Raw genomic sequence first — 16,761 nt, 5'->3', positions numbered from 1 at the left:
AAATATATACCAGGGTCAACTTTCAGTCGTTTTGTTTTATAGGCGAGTAACAAATGCCCCTTAGACGCCAGAAGACTTGTTAAAGATCAAATAAGGATTTTCAATGATCTACTGCAGTGGTTCTTAACCGGTGCTCCGCGAAGCATTGGTGCTCCGCGAGGTAGTTGCAAGTGCTCCGTGAAATTGTGAAACTCAAAATTTAATGTTCACTTACTTATTGCATAACACTGTAATGATTACAGTTTAGGTAAGAAGCTACAATAATTGGGTTTTATTACCTACCTACTTACCTACCTACCTACCTATCTACCTACCTACCTACATTGAATGCAAAATTTTGAAAATAAAAATGAAAAGTGCAGTTTATAGGAAACCAAATAATGATAAGGTTTGTATTTTATTCTAATCAAGAGAAAAAAAAAGTACATTTACATTCATTTAATTAAAATACATGTTGAGTAAAAGAAAAACTTAATAATGTCTGATTAAATTTAAATTTGGTCGGACAATGTCCAATCAAAATTTTAAGATGTTTGTAGCAAATTTTATTTTTAATTACATAGCTCGGTTTATATTACAGCTGTTAAAACGTCACAATAAACTAATTTTTTATTACCAATTTAAATAAATAATGAAATATTTATTTAAATTGACAAATTTAAATTTAATCAGACATTTTGTCTGGGACTTAATAAAAAATTAAAATAAGCCCTGTATTAATTCCCAAATCATTTTTGGTTTTTACTGTAATACCCCATAATGGACAAATTTCTTATCAAACGAAAAGCGAACGATTCGGAAGAACAAAATTACTTAAAATGGACCGAGTCCAAGTTGAAGCGGTAGTAATGCTCTTGCTGCACATATTGTGTCTGATACAAACGATAGGATTAAAAGAAAAAAAATTAATCGACAGTATTCTAAAGAGTATTTAAATTTTGGATTTACGTACATTTGTGAGGAAGAATATCACATTCCACATTGTATTGTATGTGGAGAAAAATTATCCAACAGCGCGATGGTTCCTAACAAGTTGAAAGGTCACTTTTCTACAAATCACGCCAACCTTGCTACAAAAACTAAAGATTATTTCAAACGATTGTTAGATATGCAAGTTAAACAAGTAAAATACTTTGAAAAAACTGTGAAAATTTCCGATAAGGCACAGTTGGCGTCATATAAGGTTGCTGAAATGATTGCTGTTCAGTTAAAACCACATGCTATAGCAGAGTTTAATTATACCTGCGTGTTGTGAAATGGTTAAAATTATGTTTGGCTATGAAGCAACAAAGGAAATAATGAAAATTCCTCGTTCAAATGATACAATAAAAAATAGAAATAAAAATATGTCGGATTATATCGAGAAAACAGTTGCCGATAACAGTTGCCAAACGGCATTTTGCTCTGCAAATTGACGAGTCCACTGACATAAGTGGAAAAGCTCATATACTAGGGTTCGTTCGTTTCCTTCATGAAAACGAAATAGTGAATCAATTTCTATGCTGTCTTGAGCATACCGAACGCTCGACAGGACAAGATGTCTTTGATTCTATTTCTTCCTATTTTGAACAGTTCAAAATATCATGGGAGTTGTGTGTGGGAATTTGTACGGACGGTACTCCATCAATGGTAGGCTCATTAAAAGGGTTTGTGACTCGCGCCAAGAAAAGAAACGTCAATATTATATCTACTCACTGTTTTTTGCATAGAGAATCTCTGGTGTCCAAAACATTACCAGTAGCATTAAAACCTGTGCTAGACAAAATTGTAAATATGGTAAACTTCATAAAATCGAGACCTTTGAAAATACGCGTCTTTAAAAATCTTTGCATCTCTATGGAAGCCAAGTACGAATCTTTTGCATACTGAAGTGAGATGGTTATCCAGAGGAATAAATTATTTCAGCAGTAAAAAGTGTTACGTCGCTTCTTAGAACTGAAGGATGAATTGATGACCTTTTTCCAAAAGGAAAATATGGATGATTCTGTGGAATATCTTCAAAATGACATTTGGTGTGCTAAACTGGCATATTTAGCTGATATTTTTGATTATTTAAATTGTGTTAATTCCAGCCTTTAAGGAAGAAAAGAAAATTTTTTAACATCGACCGACAAATTGACAGCGTTTCGGAAAAAAGTTATTTTTTTGGAAAAATCGTGTGTTGGAGAAGAAGAAAGTAGATATCTTTCCTTTTCTTAATGATAACACTACCGACGAAATTATTTCAGCAGTAACTGACCATTTAACTTTATTAGAAGAAAAGATTGAATTTTATTTTCCATCAATAAACGTAGAAACTTATGACTGGATACGTAATCCCTTTGCCAAGGTTTATACATCAAATAGTAAGTTGTCATACCAAGAAGAAGAAGAATTAATCAACCTATCATCGGATCGCACACTTAAAATGAAATTTTCCGAAATGGTTCTTGAAGAATTTTTGATCTTTGTGCAAGAAGAATACTCAGTTATATCCATGAAGGCACCTTAAATCTTGTTGCAATTTTCAACATCATAATTGTGTGAACTCGGTTTCTCGATAGTCACCAACATAAAAATTAAAAAACGAGCAACACTTACTAATTTGGATGAAGAATTGAGGGTAGCTATTTCTAAAATTAGGCCTAATATCACTGAAATTTGTAAAAACCGTCAAGCTCAGGTTTCACATTAAATCTTTTTATTTTTCTGAATTAAATTTTGCTCAATGTTATTTTTTTCCTTATTAAATTTATGTTTATTAACAATTTGTTTGTCATGTTATTATTTAAAACTGTTATGTTATAATCTTTTATTTTCAATAAAAGTCGTACGTATATGTATTTGTTTGTTTTTTTTACTCCTTGACTTCAGTGCTCCCCAAATTTTTGTCATGATCAAAAGTGCTCCCCGACTTCAAAAACGTTAAGAACCACTGATCTACTGTGCTTTTCATATTCCTGCCTTACAAAATTTAAACTGCACAAAAAAAAAAAATTAGTAAACAAACTTGAAGAATTTACAAAATTCAAACCTTATTTAAATTCAAACCTTAGAACGTGGCTAAACTGTTTGAGTCTTTTTATATAAAAGCTGAATTTTTAGTAGGTGTTAAAGAAACCCATCTCAAAAAAAAAAAAGAAAAAAAAAGAGGTATGAAAATTTTTGTTACAAGTTTCCTCACATTCATGTTGAAGAAAATACTTTGACAGAAAATCGAGAAAATCAATTTGCCCAATTTTTTTTCATGAGAAGAATTTGGGTGGTGAAGTAAAAAAGGGATTTTGAGCAGTATTCTCAACAAGCACAGAACTTTTTGGAACCTCAAATTCAAAAAGCTGTAAAGTATGTAAGAGAGACGGCAAACCAACGAATAGTTTACCAAATGAGGTTAGTCATAGACAAAAAAAATCACGCATACCACTCAATGATCTTAACAACTTTCTTCTGAACACTTGCTAAAACGCACTCCTAATACTAGTAAATACTAGTAAATACTAGTAAAATAATAAAGGTTGAAATACCTATTACTAAAAAACTTGGATGAAAAAATTCTTTGGATTATAAAAGCATGCGAATGAGTCTTACAAAACATCAACACGATATTGAATTCTTTGTACGACATCCTTTACAAATATTTTGTCCAAGTTACCTTCAACCGATTTGGTAGAAAAATTGCTGCTGAAAAAATAGGAAAAGTTAAGAGAATCAACAGAGTGAAAACAACCGTTCAACTCGTTGGACAACAAACAATAAAGACATGAATACACTGCTTAGTGTTCGACAAAGTCTGCCTATTTTGATGATGTTCAATGCAACAAGCTAGTCTTTACTTTGAATCCAAACAAGATGCTTTTTTTGGAGAGAACTTCAAACTGATCAACATTTTGTTTGCATATCACTGTAGCGTAATTACTATAGCCTAAAAAGTGATAAACCTATAAACTACTACTAGTTACTGGATCAGCAACCAACTAACATAAAAACCATACATTTTCGGTGTGTAAATATGTAGTTTATGTATCCAACAGGTTTTAAAAAAGCGCTGGAGAAGTCGAAAACTATTCGGTTTTTTCATTTTTGGCTGAAAAAGCTGGATAAAGCAGTTTTATGTCGATTTATTTTGATTTAAGCTATTTTTGATATTTACTATATTAAGGATATTGTAAAGATCCGATATAAAAAGTGACAAACACGATAGAAAGATAGGGTTTTGTCAAAAATAAAGTAAAGGTAATTATATAAAAAAATAATAATTTCGTTCATTAGTTCAATTTAATTTAAGGATTGGAACTTTTAGCTGGACTTATTACAGATTTTTAAAATCCAAATCGGAAAAATGCATAGTTTTGAGCAACAAAAAACTGGAAAAAAAAATTTTTTTTGAGAAGATAACGCTGGGGTTCGAAATAAACAGTGACGATGCTTTAAACATAATTTAACTTTAAGTGATTATTACTATATGAAAAGCTAAATGTACGAAGAAAAAAAGACATTATCCAGATTCGAAAAATACTGAAATCAACAAGTCTGGGCAGTTGAAAGACATGTAAGAGGTCGAAAAAGGCTCAAAAGTAATAAATCTACTTTTATTACTCTTAAGTTTTATAATTTACAAGTTAAACAAGATAAAATTTACAGATTACAACACTTTTACACAACATATAATTCAACTATTCTATACTTCTGTGTTTATACATAAACTAATTTATTTTGCTAAAGTAAACTTTAAAAGAAGAAAAAAGTGTAAAATATAAAAAACGCTGCAGTATTTAAACAAAGAAATTGGGTAATTCATTTGAAGAAAGATTAGTCAGACAAAAATTGATAACAAAATTATATAAAAAATCTCCTACAAATTCTATCTATGATTGCTATAAATTTTTTATTAAATATTCAAAATTTAAATTAAAAGCTTTTTAAAAAAATCAAACTCATATTAATAATTCTTAACTAAAGGTTGTTGCTGGCCCAACAGGAAGAAAGTTGAAAGCAGTTAATCCTTTTTAACAGATCTGGAAAGTTCTCTGAAAATCAGGAAATCAGTGTCAAAGAGTTAAACAGAAACATCCAAGAAGCGAAAGCAATCTGAAAAACATTTAGGGATAACCTTGCTGGTGTTTCATGAGCTCTGACGCTGTGTTTTGGCAATGAGTTAAACTCTATGACATATACTACCACTCAATTACAACACATCTCAGTGAAGTTGTACGCATCATCTCACCAAGTTTACTGCATAGAGAAAACAAAGAGCAAATCTTTAGCAAAATCAAACAAACTAGTTTGAAAACTTCTGTTGAAAAATTGAGTTAATATGTGATAACAGCATCATTCAATCTAAGCATAGCAAAAGTTTTTAAAAAAGGTTCAATGTAATAAAAAGAAGTTCAGTCTCTAAAACAACAAAGTTGAGCAAATCTACAGGTAGTATCTATCATTCTTACATTATTCATCATAAAATAATAAGTCTTGAGAACTAAGTAATTTTATGACATGTGAAGGTGTTTAGTGGCATTTAGAAAACAATTATGTAATTTTTCACAATAGAGAAACAGATTCTGATTTCAGGAAAGAAGGTCCTAATTAATGCATTTTAATGAAAACAAACTCACAAAGTACAAGTGAAGTTACATTTGAAAAGGTAAAAATGCACTGATAAGGTTAAACTTTCAATAGACTTACTAACCATGGTTACAGAGAATGTTGAAGATACAAATTCAGTACTTAAAAATTAAACACCTAAATGATAAGATATATTAATACTAAGCCTTATAAATTGAAGTATGAATTTATATAGTTTGTAATTTATATATCCAACAATGTTTGTTTCACAGGTAACAGAGTTTGATTTTGACGAACTAGTAGATTTAAACTTAACAGAACCTTTTAATACTGACACTGTGACAAAAAAAATAGTATACTTGAAATAGATTTTAAGTTGTTTTAGTAATTAAATTTCTAAAAATATCTCAAAAATTAAGAGAAAATATGTATCAGTCACCCTAAGAACCCCTAAAAGGCTTAATACTGACGTTCTTAAATTAAACATAGCTAAAAAATATACAGTTAAAGGTTGTTCTACACATTACATATTCAATAAAGGTTATGGGAGTTAGACAAGCATTACATGTTTTAAAAAAATAACTATGTGAAGTTTAAGAATGGTAAAATGAAATTTTATTTTTAGACCACATAGACCTTTTAGATAATCCACTCTCAAATATATTTATGAGACGTTTAGTAATGGACTTTATTAATGAAGTTTATTAAAACTTTGAACATCCTATTTGACTAAAACTTGTTTATCTATAATATAATGTTATAAAACAATATTCTATTTGCATTAAATATAATTCTTTACATTTACCTGCATATTTTTATCTATCAATGGTAGTTTCTGCAAAAACAATGTCAGATTTTGAGAACTTTATACTTAACATAAAGTTCTTAATTTGATCAATCCTGCATGGTGAAAACACATCAAAAACGTTGAAACAAAAATAACACAAAATTAAATATACCTGATATATTGTAAATTTAATCTTCAATCTACTCATAATTGAAATTATCAGAAGTCTCATTTCTAAATGTTATTACTTCAATGTATTATGTCATTTTACTAGGAGACTTAATTCTTGAAGAGGAAAGAAAAGAACTATTTTTTTAAAATTTTAGGGAGAAACTTTTAACCAGTTAACATTTGAGATAAATTACTTATTTTTTTTCTCACATTGCTGAAAATTGTTTTATAGTTTCAGTGCAAAAGCTTAATAGATTCAGTTTTTATGCTTGGCTTTTGATTAACTGAACAACTTTTCAGAGTTAACTTTTTCGATTCTTGTATTAAGAACACTATTGGCATAATAAAACCATCAAGCCATAGTGCATGTACAACATACTTTGTAGCACCTAAGCTAAACATATCGTTTATCAAAATAGGGAGGTAGCTTGCTAAAAAGGTGAGGGCAAAAGTGATGCAAAAAAATGTTGTCCTTTTTGCCATAACAACATCAGGAGAAGTGTTTTTAAGCCTTTTCAGACAAATGATAATATCAGTGTAAAGTATGAAAAGTATTATACAAGGAATTAATCCAATAAACTGAATTTTTTGTGCCAACTTCGCCTTGTTCATCATAAAAGGAATGGCCAATCCACCTGATATTATATATGAAAACAGGTAAACTGCCAACAAACATCTCTTAGTCAACTTGTGTGTAAGATAAGTAGATGACTTAAATGGGTATTTAGCAGCTATCCATCGTTGTACAGCAATCACTAATGTTGTGAGTGCAATGTTCCAGTTAAGAGCTGGAGATATAATTTTCATCACAAGTATGTAAAGAACTTTCCATTTTAACGAAGAACGAGGAAGTTTAACTAAACCATACCAGTAAGTTATCTTGGTGAGCCCAAACAAAATGTTGATAATAAATATATTGAGAAGCAAGATTGTCAATGGACGGAACTTTTTCAATCTAATCATGAATATAATTACAGGTACATTTACTCCAAAACTAAGAACTGCTAAACATGTTTCAATAGTTCTATTAATTTTTAGTTGACTTTCACTTGACATTTCTGTGCAATTTTTCTTGTTGAAATCTAATAGTAAGAAACAGAAATACATACATATAAATATATAATACTTATGATTTTGATCTGTGTTGTAAAAATCCTAAACTCCTCAAATAGTTTAAACACACTATTGTTTACGGTTTTACATGCTAATTCAAACCCTAATAATTTACAAAACAAACACTTCATATATAGTGATAAGAAGTAGGACAGCCATAGATGAATGATTAGATAGGTAGATAAATAGATAGCAAGTGACTATAATACTAGATAGTTAAAATGGCTTTAGCCAAGCATGACAACAATAGCGATAGTAAGATATAAGACACTTGTGGTGAGTAAAAGTAATTAGTATACTAAATCGATAAATGAATAAAGAAACTTAACTTAAACGTTAAGCTAATTCAAATCAAAGTAAAAGTGACAATAACCAACAATCAGTAAACTACAAAATAATTTTTTTCTTATAGCTTTTCACTACAAGCAAATCTAATGATTAGCAGTCAACAAAATGAAGTAAAAAATGAAGTTCTGGCAGAAGTATGTTTCATTATGATATTCATAACTTTAGTTAAAAAATGATGGAAAAGCTTAGCTGTCCCAATTCTCCCTTGCCCCACTTCCCACCACCCTCCCTTAGCAATCAAAAAAGACTAAGTTCTTTTATTATTTAGGGTGCAATATTTATAGGTTGTACCAATTATTAAATAAATTTTACTATTATTTTAGACACTGTTTAATACTATTGGACCTTTTTTAGCTCTTCATCAGTTATATTTGATTTAACTGTAGGATTCTTGCTAATTTGTGCATAAAATCAGTGTTCTAGGAATATAACACAAAAAGAAGGGTTCAAAGCCATAGTAAAGTCATTTTAAGGCTGCAACAAAAAGCAGACAGAAGTAACAGACCTCTAGAGAAATCTGTTATACATCGCAATATAATACTTATCAAACAGCCAGGTTCACCAACTTTATTAACATTGTTTGATAGTGCTAAAATCTTAGGATTGATAAAGAGTAATTCTATCTAACTAACTAAAACCAGAATTACTCCTTATCAATCAAAATAATCAAAAGATAGGATGAATGAAAAAGGGAAAGGAAAACCTCTAAGTCTGCATTCATTCATATTATGAAAGAGTTGGGACAAACTAAAAATTTAGATATTGAGGTATAAGAAGTTTTGAAAAAGTTGATTCTAGGCCTGTTAACATTGTCTAATGTTAGGATGGTCATCTTGAACTAATATCTCTTGGTTTACACATATTTACCAAGCTCAACGGATGAAAAAACCAATCAAAACCTTCAAAATTGACTCTCTGTATTAAGAAACTAAACTAGTTTTTAAGATAACTTTTCTAAATTAAAAACCATTTAATAATTTAAATGACTTTTTAGAGATAACTGATCAGTAAACAAAGTTATTAGCAAAATTATGTAAAAAGAAATTCATAAAAAATGGAACATTTCTTAAAATGCCTTTTTAGTGATACACATGATTTTACACTCTTCTAACTTTTTTTTCTTTTAATTTTACTTATAGCTAGTGATATCAAAAAAAAAAAAAAAAAAAAAAAAGAACGAAAACATAAAGACAAACAATTCATTTGTAAAGAAAATTAAAAAAAAAGTAAAAAATTTAGAAAATTTACGTTTCAATCCGATGCTCAAATAAATAAATCTATAATGCTAATTCCCATCTGATCCCATATTAGTTATTTTACATGACTTTGCGTAGCGTTTGTGGTAAATCATGTTTTTCAAGTATTTGAATAGCATCATATAAAGCAGAAAATACTTAAAGCCGTTCTGTCTACTTTCGTTTCATTTAAACGCTGTTCATTGAAAGCCGTTTCGTCATATTTCCGAGAAAATATTCTTAATTTAGCAAATAATACCCCATTCACACCGAAAATAAAAATTGCTTTAATCGTGGTTATTTAAACTGGTGACGCATTTTCCATTCAAACTGCTTCTTAAAACCTTGTTTCAAATAAATGAGTTTAAAAAACGGTAACTTAATAAGAAAACATCACGAGGTTATTTTATTAAAAAACTTTTGTTTAGAAGCCGAGAGGTTTTATAAATCTCCAGGAAAAAAAAAAATATATATTTATATATATATATATATATATAAAATTGAAGGAAATTATTTATATACGTATTATATTAATATTTTCTCTTTTATCCCTCTTACGTCATATACGATACATTTAAGCATACATTTTTGTGTATTATAAGTATGATTTGTGTTTAAATAACAATCTTTTCATTTCGTAAATTTTCCATTTTGTTCTTGTTTTTAAAAAATACTTCAGAGTAGACGAGACCGAAGTATTATACAAAAGAAATTTTACTCGAGTTAGCAAATTTAAGTTTTATTCGGTTTCGTAAAAACAAACCTGATATATTCTGGTGTGTCAAGGATAATAATTAAAAAAGGTTTAAACAGAAACACCGTTTTAAAAGCGAGTGTTATTAAAACTCGGTTTTGTTAGTGTGAATGGCGTATAAGATAAGATTTGTAGTCACACATTGATTTTAATAAATTGGTAAAGTCATATGTAAACTTTCTTGTTTGCGTGAAGAAAGAAATTGGTTCGAATTACAGAAACTAAAATTTCTTGTGCTTTCACTTTTTATGATTATGTAATTCTATCGTGTTTATGACTATTGCAGATGTATCGAATCCTGTAAACTTTCTAGAAATTTTGGGAATCAAAAATGGTTTTCTTGAGGAAACTTGCACCCAGGTAGCCATAACGTAAGAGTTGTACTCTTGTGTCAATGAATAAATCTGCTTCCTCCACTGATAGAATAATTTGTTTCGGTATTTAATCGAAAGCACAATAAATAGCTCATGGCAACAACAAGCACTTTTGCTTCCCAGAGCAATTACCCAGCAAACATGCTTTCAGCGGACCGTGATGCGTAAAGCCGCCGCCGGTATGCCGCTGCTGGCCCACTGTGATGCCTAATGCGGATTGCCGCTGCTGGCTAACCGATGATGGACCGTTATCTCGTTTTGTGTTGGCTTACCGCCTTTGGCTGAAAAACGGCAAAACGCTTCGTTGTGGATACGTTTTTAAATCGGCATGCCAGCTTCGGTAAACACATGGCGATACATTACAGTTTTGCCAACACAAATCCAGAGTTGGCTTTTGGATAGCGGTAAGCTGTCGTTATAACACCAAAAGCAGGCATTTCGATTGAAATGCCTGCTTTTGGTGAGGCTTAGATTGATCGATGTTTAAATTGTGACTGTTTTATAAAAAATTAACTGATTATAACTTATTAGTGTTTAAATATATGCTCAAAATTGTTATTACATTTATTTTTTAACAATAGTTTACTTGATATTTATAACTCTGATAAAATTATATACTAAGTAAAACAGTAAGTATTAAATAAACAAGATGTAAAAAAAAATCAAATTAGTTTTTAGTCTTAAAATATGAATTATATATATAAATTTATATTGAATCTATATCTATACTTTATATTATAAAATATAGCTATAATTATTGCTTATAAATATTAAAAGTTATATGATTTTAACATTCTTATAATCTTATAGCTATACTTATAGCAATACTTTATAATATTAAGTTTAGATATTGATATAAAGTATGGATATAGATTCAATATATATTTATAAGACTCAAAATTAAAAAGACTAATTTATGTATATATACACACACACACACACACACACACACACACACACACACACACACACACACACACACACACACACACACACACACAGAGTTAATCACAAAAGTTTTCGTACACCTTACAATTTAGAGAAAACACTTAATAAAAACCATTTTAAATGCAAAAAATTAATTTTATATCAAAGTAACAAGAATATATTGTACAAGAAATAAAAAATAATTAACTAAATAAAAATATTTAACTAAATAAAAATATTTATTTGTAAAACTGAAAAAGTTTAATTTTTGAATTTATAATGTCACAAAAGTTTTCCTACACTAAATAAAACTTGTAAAAAAAACAAGAATATGAAAAATTAAAAAATCTTTAGTATTTTGTTGAGCATCCATTGGCATTTACACAAGCTTTTAATCTTCTGTTCATCAGTGACACTAATTTTTTGGTATAAGAAGACGGAATTTTATTCCATTCTTCTAGTAAGATATTTTTTAGCATATTAACATTTGTTATTCTGTTTCCTGCTTGTCTGTCTAAATAATCCCACATATTCTCTATTTGGTTAAAGTCTGGTGATTGGGGAGGAGAATGCAGTTGTTTTGGAATATTGTAGAGCAAGCATGATTTTACAACATAAACAGTGTGTTTTGGATCTCGATCCTGTTGAAATATCCAATTATTTCCTAACCTTAATTTAGCAGCATCTGATTTCAAATTATTTTTTATAATGTCCAAATATACCCAGCGATTTATATTATATGTATTTTTTAATATATACCAACTTTAGTAAATAAAACAATTTATGTAAATTTATATAAGTTTCAATAATGAGCTTTTGGACAAAATGGCCAAGAAAAAACTGATGCCTACATCAAGTTTTCCAATGCCATTAAATAAAGAGGCATTTTTTAGTTCAGAAGATGAATAACATTTTTAAATAAAATAAACATCTTTATTTACAAATTTGTTATCTTTATTTACAAATTTGTTATCTTTATTTACAAATTTGTTATCTTTATTTACAAAGTTGTTATCTTTATTTACAAATTTGTTATCTTTATTTTACAATATTTAATATATTTTTAAATATTTTATATTTTAAACTTACTGGAGTAAAGTATTTGTGCAATAAATATTACTGTTTCCATGTTTTTCATTTTCATTCCCTTTTACTGTAACCTCTTGTATATGAGATTGTTAATGAGAATTTAAATTGATCGTGATATTAAATGTTACCAGTGAATAAAGTAAGATAGATTTTATTATTTTAATGTTATTTGTTTCAATGTTGTTTTTGAAAAAAATCCAAAATATAATTTCTGGAGTCTGTCTACTGTTTGAAAAAATTATATACTTATTTACTAAACCATTTTATTTCATTCAACTATTTGGCTTTCTTTATATTTTTTCAAGGTATTTTCATAGTATATTATATTGTGCTATGTTTTTGTTTGCATGGTGAAAACTATGTTCAATGTGCAAAGTATATTTTAGTTCATCAAATTATATTTTTATTGATGTGTTCTGTCTTTGATTCATTCTTTTTCAGATCTGCACTTGTGTCTTAGGCCTATGGTTTGCAAAAGGTTCACCATTGCCCTTAAGTTGCTGTGGGTTTCACAGTTTGATTTCCAACCTGGCATGTAAGTATATCATTTTTAAATACTATTTTATTTGTTAACTTAAAATTAAAAGTAAAGATAATTTTTTTTAATGAAATAACAATTTTTTTTTTATTGTTCATTAGCCCCTCAAGTGTATTGATAGGAATTGCTATACCAGGTAGAGTATTTAAGGTTACTTATATGAAGTTTTATTTTTAAAAAAAGGCACGCATTATGACTTTATTTTTATATAGTTTTTTTTTAAAGATGTTTCCTTAGTTAAGATAATGTAGCAATATAATTAAGCAATGTTTTTGTTGTTTTTATGTTTTAAATTATGCTTAAATAATAAAATTAAATTTATATTTATTCAATGTAGATAAACTTAGTATCTGGAGTTATTTGTCAATAACTGATGATCAGACTATTTTAAACAAAAACGTTTTTAAGGACTGAGAAGGTAAGTTTATTATCTTTGTTGTAATAGCTCTAAACTTAACTGTTTCAATATTTTCATTATATATCATTGTCTGCTTTCAGGTAAATGTTAGAAGTCTGCAGACTGCAACGTAAATCGATTTTCAACACAATATGGCTTTCCGAGCATATTTAGTTTTCGATTGAAATGAGAATAAACTAAACTTAAAGATGTGTTTAAAATTAACTATTTATTTTATATTTTAAAAGTTCGCTAAACGCAAGTTAAGCAATAATCTATAGATACTAATATTTTATATATTCTGTTTTAAATAAAAAAAAATTATTGTGACTTTAATATTCATATTGTAATTGTAAATTGCAATCTTAAGATGATTTTTATTATAACTTCTGATTATTCATTTTTTTTGTTCACCGAGCTTAAGCGTTGCCACGTATGACCTATTGATTTACAGTTGGGGTAGTGTTTTTTGGTGCAAGGAGAATTTTAGTATGATAAATTCGTATTTAATGGCTATATACCTATGCACAAAGTCAAGGTATTTGAAGTGCCTTCCAGGCATCGGCATGATTTGCCATTCTTTTATGAGTAAAAATTGCGCTGAAAGATATACACAATTTTGCTAACGATAAGTGCGTTCTATTCAAACAAAAACACAAAAATAATATGTATATCAATGCATTCAAATCTTAGTGAAAACTTATTATAGGTCCTATGCTATTCCGCTATCGCTTTATCATCGGTTTGCCGCTGACGGAACGTTGTTCAAAAGTTGTCGATTAGCCGCCATCGGTCCGCTGCCGAACCGCCTGCAGCTTTCCGCTAACGGACCGATGTAAATACGATGTGCAAGCCTACGCGGCAACGCAGCGGGCGGCCGACGTCGGCACGGCATAAGTGCTGACAGTGGTCCGTTGTCGGTCCGCCTGCTTAATGTTTGCTGGGTAAGAGGCTATCCCTTAAAATATCAAAATTTTCAAAAAAAAAGAAAATTGTTTTTAACTACTTTTACCTGAGTATAATTATAAAAATTGTTTCAAAAGTAGCAAATTAACCTATAACTATCTTAATTTGTCTATTTAAATAATCTCAAAGTGAAATCCCGAGCAACTCCATAGCAACGCACTTGTTTAACTGTATACATCCTACATTTTACCTTAATTCAAACCATGTATGTTATAATTGTCATATACAAGCTTGAACAGCTTCTTTATGATTTTTTCTAGAATTTTGTAAAGGTTGCTACATCAAGTACGACAAATTTAAATCAATTATAGTGTTATTTTATCAGCTTAGTTTTATTTGTGAAATTGGGAAAAGATTGTCGAGTGAAGCAACGTACACAAACTTAAGTGTCAAAAAAAAGATTGCAACTATCTTCATCAGTTCTTCACCTCTATCAACAATAATAATAAAAAAGGATTTGATATTAATAAGCGAATAATTTATTGCATGCGACTATTGGACCATGGATATGCAGACATAAAAAATTTAAACCCTGCCTTATAACAACATTATGGTTCAATATGGAAAGGTGGAAATGAGCCAATGTTTTTGTATTTTGGCCGGCATAAAGTCATTTTTTGGTCATTTTAGGGATATTTAGTGGTTACCATGGCAGTAATATGGATTTCCAAAAAAAAGTTAGAGCATTATTCTTAATTTAATATAAGCATGTTACCAATAATCATATTTTGTAAAAATGCTTAGATTTAAAATCAGAGGGGGTACCCCCTTAACACTTTCGCTGCCAACTACGAGTATACTCGTAGTAAGTTGGCGTCATTTATTTGCCAACTACGAGTATACTCGTAGTAAGTTGGCGTCATTTATTTGCCAACTACGAGAATACTCGTAGTAAGCTGGCGTCATGAGCTTGCCAACTACGAGTAAACTCGTAGTTATACTAACTTATTTCAAACAACATTTGTGCATGACTGGTTTTGTCTGTTCTTTTTTTTTTTTTTTTTCTTAGCTTCACATTTGATTTCAGAAAATATTACATTCAAGTTTTTATTTTAAAAATCCAGGGAACCTAACAAAAAATGCGGATAAAGACAGAAATAGCTTAAAACAGATAAAAATAAAACATTGATATTGATTTAATTTTATTTCATGAAAATTCAAGTGTAAACCTATTCTGTTGAATGATACATTCGCCAATACATAACGGAGGTCTATTTTCACAAACAGCACATTCATATCGTGTTTCTTTACGTTTTATTCTAGAGCAGACTCGACATGGTTTGGTTGGGAATTTTTTCTTTTCATTCGGTGGTATTGAAGACAAGTAGTGGAAGCAATTATTGGTGATTCGAGGCACAATTTCATTCAAACGTTCACCAAATAAGTCCGTAACCACTAATTCTCTAAACTTAAGCAAGGAATATGTGTGATCTACCCCATATTTGCTGTTTAGACAGTAAGCATTAAACAAAAAAGTATCAAAGAGATGAAGTGCTACTTTTTTATACCATCTAATTGTCTTTCTTAGGCAATCATAATATGATACCATTTGTTCCGCCCTATCTACTCCTGACATATATTGATTGTAATCTTTGATAATGTTGGGTTTCATTTTCTTCTCTCCTCTCCTGTTTGTCACTTCAATCATTTGCAACGAATGCAAGTTGCTAATCAATAGCACGTCTCTTTTGTCTTTCCATTTAGCAACCACTACACCCTCTCTGCTTCTGCTTATAACGTCTCCCTGTTTCAGTTTTGCTTTTGTACACTCTTTTGGATTTGACTTTCGATCAGTTCTTAAAGTACCACAAATATGTGTTTTTTGATTTATCATGTGCTTTGTTAATTCAAAGGAATTGTAAAAGCTATCGGTGTACAGGTGATAACCTTTTCCCAGAAATTTTTCCATTAAATCTAAAACAATAGCTCCCAATAAATGTTTATCGGGAGTTGTTTCGCCAGAGTAGATTTTTACTTTTAGTACAATACCATCTGATTCGCAAAGCTCATAGAACTTGATACCATACTTATGTCTTTTATTTTTCACATACTGCCTGAATACAAGACGTCCCTTCCAAAGCATCATTGACTCATCGATTGATATATTTTTATTAGGACAGTAGATGTTATCCATTGCATTATTTAAGTGATCGAGAAGTCCAATAATTTTACACAAGCGTCCACTACCCGAATCTTCATTGTTAATAAAATGGCAAAACCGTAATATTAGTTGGAATTTATTTCGTGACATTATTCTAGAAAATAAGGGAAATCTATAGAGACTGTTCTTAGACCAATAGTGTTCTAAAGATGGCATTTTGACACACCCCATATGAAGAAGAACTCCAAGGAACTGCCGCATATCTTCTGAATTTATTGGTTTCCAATCTTTAAAACGTGAGCTTCTTCTGAGGGTACGCTGCTTATTTATTTCTTGCGTTGCGTAGCGATTAGTTTCAACTACCATAGTATTTATAAGCTCCTCTGTAACAAATAGTCTAAAGAAATCTAATGGTTTCTT

The 16,761-nt window shown here is 29.6% G+C and overlaps 1 protein-coding gene and 1 long non-coding RNA gene across 5 annotated transcripts; one reads left to right on the top strand and one right to left on the bottom strand.

The window, feature by feature from the left end:
- Positions 1-4,775: 4,775 nt before the first annotated feature.
- On the bottom strand, positions 4,776-9,411 carry LOC149887104 (uncharacterized). The gene is made up of 3 exons (XM_090091364.1): positions 9,209-9,411; positions 6,501-7,581; positions 4,776-5,211 (listed from the first exon to the last, which is right to left on the bottom strand). The coding sequence occupies exon 2, from the start codon at positions 7,553-7,555 to the stop codon at positions 6,734-6,736; it is 822 nt and encodes a 273-aa protein (XP_089947490.1). The 5' UTR covers positions 7,556-7,581; positions 9,209-9,411; the 3' UTR covers positions 4,776-5,211; positions 6,501-6,733.
- A 464-nt stretch (positions 9,412-9,875) lies between these two features.
- LOC145193958 (uncharacterized) lies at positions 9,876-13,660 on the top strand. 4 transcript variants are annotated; one of them, XR_016453745.1, is made up of 5 exons: positions 9,876-10,727; positions 11,800-12,874; positions 12,979-13,013; positions 13,215-13,295; positions 13,376-13,660. It is a non-coding gene; the product is annotated as an uncharacterized LOC145193958 (long non-coding RNA). The 4 variants fall into 4 exon arrangements; XR_016453742.1 differs by having other exon boundaries at positions 9,894-10,727; positions 12,781-12,874; XR_016453744.1 differs by lacking the exon at positions 9,876-10,727 and adding an exon at positions 10,755-11,710.
- Positions 13,661-16,761: the final 3,101 nt, after the last annotated feature.

The sequence above is a fragment of the Hydra viridissima genome, unplaced genomic scaffold (genome assembly GCF_058129835.1).
Source record: "Hydra viridissima isolate aposymbiotic clone 2 unplaced genomic scaffold, HvirCarnegie_v1 scaffold_6, whole genome shotgun sequence".
In the NCBI taxonomy this organism is placed as follows: Eukaryota; Metazoa; Cnidaria; class Hydrozoa; order Anthoathecata; family Hydridae; genus Hydra; species Hydra viridissima.
The sequence above is the reverse complement of the archived record's forward strand: the minus strand, read 5'-3'. Positions and strand labels throughout refer to the sequence as shown.